This window comes from Ziziphus jujuba, chromosome 7 (assembly GCF_031755915.1).
Source record: "Ziziphus jujuba cultivar Dongzao chromosome 7, ASM3175591v1".
NCBI lineage: Eukaryota > Viridiplantae > Streptophyta > Magnoliopsida > Rosales > Rhamnaceae > Ziziphus > Ziziphus jujuba.
In genome coordinates, this window is record NC_083385.1 from 16,719,335 (window position 1) to 16,728,073 (window position 8,739).

The 8,739-nt window shown below is 33.0% G+C and overlaps 1 protein-coding gene across 2 annotated transcripts; it reads left to right on the forward strand.

Moving 5' to 3' along the window:
* The first annotated feature begins 485 nt into the window (after nt 1-485).
* On the forward strand, nt 486-7,733 carry LOC107425327 (ultraviolet-B receptor UVR8). Of its 2 annotated transcripts, none has more exons than XM_060819026.1 (12): nt 486-751; nt 1,725-1,911; nt 2,248-2,394; nt 2,851-2,932; nt 3,432-3,599; nt 4,436-4,609; nt 4,929-5,000; nt 5,346-5,417; nt 5,584-5,702; nt 6,172-6,256; nt 6,336-6,414; nt 7,330-7,733. In XM_060819026.1, the coding sequence occupies exons 1-11, from the start codon at nt 661-663 to the stop codon at nt 6,405-6,407; spliced, it is 1,269 nt and encodes a 422-aa protein (XP_060675009.1). In that variant the 5' UTR covers nt 486-660; the 3' UTR covers nt 6,408-6,414; nt 7,330-7,733. The 2 variants fall into 2 exon arrangements, with proteins under 2 accessions (XP_060675009.1, XP_048335119.2); XM_048479162.2 differs by having other exon boundaries at nt 487-751; nt 6,172-6,257; nt 6,362-6,414.
* Nucleotides 7,734-8,739: the final 1,006 nt, after the last annotated feature.

Sequence of the window (8,739 nt, forward strand, 5' to 3'; positions counted from 1 at the left end):
GATTTTGTATTAACAAATACCAAACACCAACGCGATAGGAGTATGTTTTTAACTCTGTATGTCTAAAAAAACAAGCTTCGTTTTTTATTTTAATATTTCAATTTAAAAAGTTTATTAAAAATAATAAATGTGATTCTTTAAAATGGAAAATTTAGACATTAAACAGCCCATCGGAAATGATATAATTATATATATTTACTTTTGTATAATTTAATTAATTTTTTTATTTTGCAAAGCATAATTTATTTTTTTGGCTAAAATTTGCAAAGTATAATTTAAATAATTAATAAGTAAATAACTAAAATCGAGGAAGTTAATTAAAGTTATTAATTTATTTGGGGGTAATTGTAATAATAAAAGAAAAGAAAAAAAGAAAAAAGAAAAAAAAATAAAAAAGAGAGAGAAAGCAAAATGAAGAGTGAAGACAGAGGACATGTGCGGCAATCTCTATCACTATAAATAAGAGAGAGAAGGAGCTTCTTTCTATGTTGTTTGTTTGTATTATCAGAAAATATTCACAAATTGCGCTTTGATTGATTTCTCTAACAAGCTCTCTCTCTCTGTGGGAATCCTTCTCTGAATATCCCTTGTTCCCTCTTTTTCCTTACCAATACCATTCCGTTACTCTATTTCAGCTCTGCAAGTTTTGGATTCTCTTCAATGGCGGATGAGGGAGGCAGCGAAGTTGCTGGTCCACCGCGCCCTGTGCTTCTCATATCTGCTGGTGCTAGTCACTCCGTTGCTCTTCTCTGTAAGTCCTCACCCTCTTTTTTTTTAAATTTTTTTTTTTTATAATTTTCCTTCCTTTTGTTTTGTGAATGGAATTTCAAACTTTTCTTTTTTTAATTTTACATTTTAGTTTTCTTTGTTCTGTTTGGGTGTTCGGAAAAAAAAAAAAAAGAAAAAGAAATGGTGAGGGTTTAAAAAAAAAAAAGAAAAAAAAAATTGATGTCGGTTTCGAGCTCGTGGAGCACGTGCAAGAATTTAACACTGTCCTGCATTGGTTTATGCTGTTTGTGAGTGGCTGATTGGCACTGGATTTTTTTTTTTTTTGGGACTTTTTTTTCCGTGCTATGCGGTTGGAAAATGCTTTTTTTTTTTTTTTCATGGCTTTTTGTTGTTTGATCGAGTGTACGTTGTGAATTTTATTTATTTATTTATTTTTTAAATTATGTTTTTTTAACATTTGTTTTCTACACCTTTTTGATCTCGAGCCATGTTCGGAGTTCCCACTGATCGATCACTTTTGGGATTTTTGATTGGCTAGTCAGTTATATACTAAAATAGTAAGACCTTTTCCTTGACCATTTTAGTAAAATATTGTCATTGCAAAAGCTCTGAAGATAGCTTTATGAAGAAGCACACTTCAAGTGCCTAACTTTTTTTTTTTCCACCGATGTGAACTGGGTTTTCTTCTTTTGCGTTATACAAGTACCAACCATGTCTTCTCTCAAGTTTAACTTCAAACTGCTGCTAAGTTCTTATAGTATTAGTATTTTATTTTTTTCAAAATGAAGTTTGGAAGAGAATCTGTAACATTTTTTTTGTTCCCCTGTTGCTTACAAGTATAATAATATTCTTCTATGATTGGATGGTCATGGCTCTTTTGGTTTGATTTGGTGTTTGAATATATTTTTATTGGCATGTACCCCCTGAAACGTTTTCATTCTCTCTCCTGAGTGCAAATTTATAGCTGCAAGATGAATAATTTTTGAAATTTGCAGCTGGAAATGTTGTTTGCTCTTGGGGAAGAGGAGAGGATGGACAGTTAGGTCATGGGGATGCTGAAGATCGACTCTCTCCTACACAATTAAGTGCTTTGGATGGCCATGAGATAGTCTCTCTTACTTGTGGAGCTGATCACACTACTGCTTACTCTGAGTCTCGTGTGGAAGTGTACAGTTGGGGATGGTCTGTTATTTTCTTCTGATAAAGTGTTACGAAACTTTACTATTACTAGTTTATCAAGAATTCCACGGTTTTCTGCCTCAGCAGCGCATTCTATATTTAAATGTTGGAACCCAAATTAAATTTGAAATTGTTTGAAGTGAAGTTAATTAGTATGTCTTCCTTATAGTACTTTGCTTGAAAGACTAATTATTTGCATAGTTCAAGAAAATGCTGTTACAAATAATAGAAAAATGTCTATGTTTTACAATGCCCGGTCATGGATTTGTACTTATCATTTAATTCAGTTGACCTGTTGAAATTAGCTTATAAGCTTCATTTTGTTTTACTAATTTTCAGGGGTGATTTTGGGAGGCTGGGTCATGGTGATTCTAGTGACTTGTTTACTCCTCTGCCTATACAAGCATTGCATGGTTTGAAGATAAAGCAAATAGCTTGTGGGGACAGCCACTGTCTGGCAGTGACGGTGGAAGGCGAGGTGCAAAGGTGAGTTCTCTTGCCTAAAGTCTGTGAAAACTTTGTTGTCTATAGTGATAGTGAAAAGAAAAGGAGAGGAAGTGGGATAATATGTTTTAGCCTTTTTATGCTGTCCAAAGTCCACACACACACACACACACACACACACACACACACACACACACACACATATATAAGCTGTTAATCAAAATTACATAAACAGCGATTCTTAAATCAAAGTGCTTGCCCTGCTACCAAACGATTTTTTTTTTTTTTTTTTTTTTGGTTCCTCTCTGTAGCCTTTCCCTTTTCTTCACAGTTCAATCTCAAATTGGTTGCTTTTACTTTCCTTCGTTTATTTTGTTTGTGGCAATATTTACTCTAAAATTTATGACATGCTATCAAGCTTCTTTTTATGTTTATTTTTTATTTTTTTCCTTCCTTTTTTCCTTTTTCCCTCTTTTTTATTCTTATGTCTTAATGAAGTTGGGGGCGGAATCAAAATGGTCAACTTGGTCTTGGTTCCACAGAGGACTCTCTCGTGCCACAAAAAATTCAAGCATTTCAGGTATTAGAATTTCAAAGTAATTCTTCACACTGCTTTCATATATTTGAATAAAGAATATGTAAATATATTAAGAAAGAAAAGGACAAAGAAAGGGAGCTTAGCTGGACATATCAGCACTTTATGAAACTGTTAGAAGTTGATTTACTAACAGGTTATTGTGGTTTGGCATGGCTGGATGGTCTAATTCAATGCCTTAAAACTTTATACTCTTTAATTTGTAAAAGAAAGAAACGTAATATATATCTCAAAGGTAAAGGCCTAACAATCACCAGCAGGTCAATTTTCTTTTTTGATTCAATAAAATGCATCATGTGACACTTCAGTCATCGTTTTGCTCTCCATATTTCCCGATCATACTATGTTTCTTTTACATGTTGTTGTTGCATTCTTTTGTCAAAGAACAGAAAATTTATTATTTCAAAGATATTTATTTGCCGACTGCTTATATCCTACTTTCTAGAAATAATCTTTGCACTTTAAATCTTATTACTTTACTTAGGGAGTATCTATCAAAATGGTTGCTGCGGGTGCTGAACATACTGCAGCTATTACAGAAGATGGGTCACTGTATGGATGGGGCTGGGGTCGATATGGAAACTTGGGCTTGGGTGACCGAAATGATCGCTTGGTTCCTGAGAAAGTATCTACTGTTGATATAAAAAATCAGGTACTGTTTGTGAATAAATACAAGTTACAACGTAATGTGCCATGATCCATGATATTCTCCCATTGGAATTTTATTCCTCTTCTGTCTATAATTGAAAAATTGTTTGCAATTTAAGTATGCAACAGGGAAAAATGCTATACTAATAAAGTTGTAGTGCAAAATGTTTAGTAAATATTACTCTGAAGTTGCTGCACACACAAAATTAAGTGAACAACAGATTAACAAAATGAAAAACCCTTCTAATCAATTGTGCTCAAGTGACACAAAAGGAACAATCGAATTCAATTCATTTAAATGCAGAAGGGCGGGGGGAAGAAAAAAAAAAGGTCCTAAAAAGAAAAAAAAAAAAAAAAAAGAAAAGAAAAAAAGAGTAAAAAAAGGCTCCTTACAAGCATCTGTTTAGAAGACCCCCTATTTATTTTTCATAAGGTTCTGTCCGAAGATAGAAATTTTCTAAGAGCAGAGTTAGGAACTCTATGAAATACAGAAAATGTAAAATCGGGTTCTCAAAGAAAAATATGACATGGAGACTTAATTATTGTTCTTCACTATCTATGCACATGTAATGTTAGTGTGCCTGTGCATGTGAATGTTTAATAATGAACTTAAAAGAAAAAATCTCACTGGATTTCAAGTAAAGAGCTATGCTACTTTAGAAAGCTTTTGAATCAGTCTGTATTTGATTGTCAAATTGGTTATATTTGGAGGAATCATTTCTTTCTTTTCTCTAGTCATGTAGTGAAAAATATGCTTTCCATGTTTTATGTTTGATTCATATCCTTTTCTACCTCTTGTTTGCTTCAACAATTTACTTGTTACGGTATCTAAAATTGCAGGATGAGAAGATGGTGATGGTTGCTTGTGGATGGCGGCATACAATATCTGTTTCCTCTTCTGGTGGATTATATACATATGGGTGGAGCAAATATGGACAATTAGGACATGGGGATTTTGAGGATCACCTTGTTCCTCACAAGTTAGAAGCCCTGAAAGACAGTTTTATTTCTCAGGTGAGCTCTTACTCCTCCTATGCATTTTAATACTCACCTGGGAAAGAAAATAAATAGAAATGTCAAGAGGGTGTAATGAATCTAACCAGGTGTTCATGCATGTTCCTGAATTTCAAAATTAAAACAGTTCTCTGAACTTTTTTCATGAATATACCGTTTCTAATAAGAAACATTATAAGATATCTACATGTTAGATTAACATGTGAAGCTTTTTATAAACTGACGCCAGCTATGTGTGATTAAAAGTCGGAAGAAATTTAGTTGCTTTTCTTTGTATAACCCCTTGTGGCTGAACTATTCCGGTCCTCAATCTTCTTAGATATCAGGCGGTTGGAGGCATACTATGGCTCTCACATCTGATGGGAAACTTTACGGATGGGGTTGGAATAAGGTTGGTTTCTGTATCCTTAGTTTTCATCTTTAGCAGATTTTTACATCATTATATCATCAAAGAAAGTTTGCTGGTCCTGTATCCCATGGAAGTTGTTGAAGAATGAAAATAGCTAGTTTTACACCAAACATAATTGCATCCCTTTCTCTTTTCAAACAAACACAAGAAATAAATTTCATTTTGATGCATGTGCTCTCTCTCTCTCTCTCTCTCTCTGTGCAAGTGGGCTAGCTTTTGTTAAGTTTGTGCTTTTCCTAATGTGGTTGATTTGTACTTCATGTAAATCTGTTTTCCATATAACTTACACTTTGGTTGGTGACAAAGCTTCCTATTTTCAAACCGCAGTTTGGACAGGTTGGAGTTGGTGACAATGTGGATCATTGTTCTCCCGTACAAGTTCAATTTCCCCATGATGAGGTAAATTCATAGTTTTAGCTCCAAAAATTGGTACCACATAGAGATTTGTATTCTTTCGACTTCTTAAGGAAGTATTATTTCAATAATGACCATCTTGTCTTTATCTATTCATTTATTTGTCTAGTTATCTAAAATATTTGTACATGTGCCTTGTGGGACTTGGCAGAAAGTGGTCCAGATCTCATGTGGATGGAGACACACACTTGCAGTTACAGAAAGGCAAAATGTGTTTTCATGGGGAAGAGGTACAAATGGACAGCTTGGGCATGGGGAGTCTGTTGATCGGTAATTCCAGCTGCATCTGAATCAATATTTGAATCTATATGACAACTGCATTCTGTAAATGCAGTTACTAAACATTTCCAAACCATTGCATATTTTAATCAGCCTTTTTGGATTTAATAAGGAATTATGGTTTCTAATATAAGGGTAAATGGGATACAGTTTCTACTATAAAGAAAGAAATTTCTTGAAAAGAGAAATACAAAGAATACAAAAAATGATCTTCAGCTACGTTGGATGTTTCCATTGCTCTGTCACATGTAACCTTGCTTCTCATTACTCCATATTTAATTGCTTGCTTAGGATTTTTAGTTGTCATTTCTTGTGCCATGAGTTTGCAAGGTTAGCTTAGTGAGCTAATTTTATGTGATTAGGCAATTTTCCATTCTTGTCCAAGCTTTGGTTCTCCATCCTCTGGTTTCTGCTTAAATTTTGTTTCATGTTGCTTATTCTTCTATGTTTTTAATTAAAGGAATCTTCCAAAGATTATAGAGGCCCTAAGTGTTGATGGATACGGTGGGAAACAGTTAGAAGCCTCAAAAGTTGATCCATCATCAGGTGCTGTTTTCTCGTCATTAATCTTTTTTTTTTCTTGGTTTGGTGGCACATTGTCACTTGGTTTGTTGATTTTATAGTGGTTCTATTGGATTTTATTTTAACAGGGAAAACCTGGGTCTCTCCGACAGAGAGATATGCAGTCGTTCCTGATGAAACAGTAAGTTTGTAATTCCCAAAATCTCCACTGTCATAGTTGGACAATGTCTTGTTATTTCTTTGCTGTGAGCATATAGGGATTCACGTGGATAACACAGAGGCACGATAATGCTCACAAGTGTTCATTATTAGGTTCGAAGTATTTATTTGATCCATAGAATAATTATAACTTAAGTTGAATGTTATTGTATTCAATAAGAAGGGAAATCATTCATGTGAGTTACCCAGTTAGATGCAATTAAGATTTTTATACCTAATAAAGAATGCATAATTTTGGGGGACAAATTATGCCTTGAATCCCTTCTGTAATACTTACCCTTTTGTTTGAAACATAGGATGCATTTGAAGGGAAAAAACAAAAAAATGAAAATGTACTGGACTGCTTTAATGAAAATTTTAAAATATCCAGAATGGAAATGCTTTATTCTTATTTTTATATTACTTGTCTCTTCCTCACAATTTTCTGCTAACCAAATAGAGAACACCAAATTCCTCTCTCTCTCTCTCTCTCTCTCCCCCCTCCCCATATATATATATATGTATATATATATGCATGTGTATGTGTATTATATTCCATGATAGATATTAGGATCTGAACATGACCTCCATGACTTCTGACCTTGTGAACTTGATTGGTTAGGTGGAAACAATGCATTTGTAACAAGAAATATATCCATTTGGATCTTAGGAAGTACTTTGGACCAGTAATCTTTTCTAGTTTTTTTCATTAGTGCTTGTTACTGAAGTTATTTTCACCACCTTGATTTTTATTTTCTTTGCTTGAGAAAGAACTAATTGTATTCTGTCTGTAAAGTCCTCTTTGCAAGTTTTTACACTCATGTCGGAAGGTTGACAGGTGAACCATACTGTACATTAGACTTCGTAGATTTCATATTCATATGTAATGTTTCTGCAGGTCCAGGGGCACGCAGGTGCAGCTGTTCCGGTGAAGGGTAACGGGAGCGATGCAAGTGTCCCTGAAAATGATGTCAAACGGATACGGTTTTGACATCCTTGTTTTTCATCATGTAACGGGAATTATCTCTTCACCTGGCTGCTGAAATCATTGCATCAGCCTTTATCAACTAGCTAATCTTACTGACGTGTAAGTGTGCATTGCCCAGATTGTAAATCCTTTTCCTATTCTTGCAACATAGTGTGTTTAGTCTTTTATTTATAGTAATTCAGTGTGTTTAGTCTTCTTTTTTCGTCTTTTTGGGATGGTGTGTTTAGTCTTCTTGATCTATATAGGGAAATGTATATCTAGACCTACTATATTTTATGATTTTGTTCAAATGTCATTTCTATTTTTCAATCAAATTGCTTTTAGAAATATGCAAAGCAGAAAACATGCTTCAAAGCATGTGGGTTTATTGTGTAAAAATTGGGAATATTTTCAAATGTCATTCAAGAGTAAATCCCTTGCTATTTGGAGGAGAAACAAGCAGCATGATTTTTATTTTTTAATCAATGGCCATATGGTTGATCCATTCAAATCTTTCATTGTATTCTTGGCGTGGAGTGAATAAATGGACACAGTTCAATTGTGGTCCCAAATGTAGGGAAACAAAAAGTAAGAAGTTTGTCTTCTTACTTTATGAATAATTACTGGGTCCAATTAGAAATTATAATATACTCTTAAAAAACCAATAATAATTTTCTCGTTGTTTTCGAAACTAAGAAAAGAAAAACATGGGATTGAAATGCGAAAGATTTAGGATTTTTAGAATGCACATAAAGTTTTTAGACGGAAAATTGATTTTTATCTATTTGTTTTTGAGGCACAATTCTAGGGAGCATGTGAGTTGGAAAATTAGGAAAAATTTTAGCAAATTTCGTTAAGTTCCAATTTGAAGGATGTTACTCGCTTTACACTTTCGAACAGTCAAGAGATAAAATAGGTATGAAAATATTGACTAAAAACATTTACCAAATATTAATATATTACTTATTGGCATATAACCGAATATGAATAAATGAATTAATAATAAATTTTAAGTGAATAAGTGAATAATAAAATAAACCAATTATATATCAACATATTTTATTATTTGGTGCAAAGGTAAATAAATAAATTTAAAGAAAATTTTGATAATATTAAATTTTTTTTAATAGCTTTTTATTTATTAGCTAATTTGATAATATACTAATGGTTGAAGATCTATTAAATATAAATAAGTAAACATTTTAACAAGGAACTAAAATTCAGTACAAATAAACAACTAAAAAGAGTGTATTCAATCTAGAGTTTAAAGGTTTTAAAATGTGTAAAAATTTAGAGGTATTCAATTTAGATTTTAAAGGAGTCTATACAAATTTAATGATA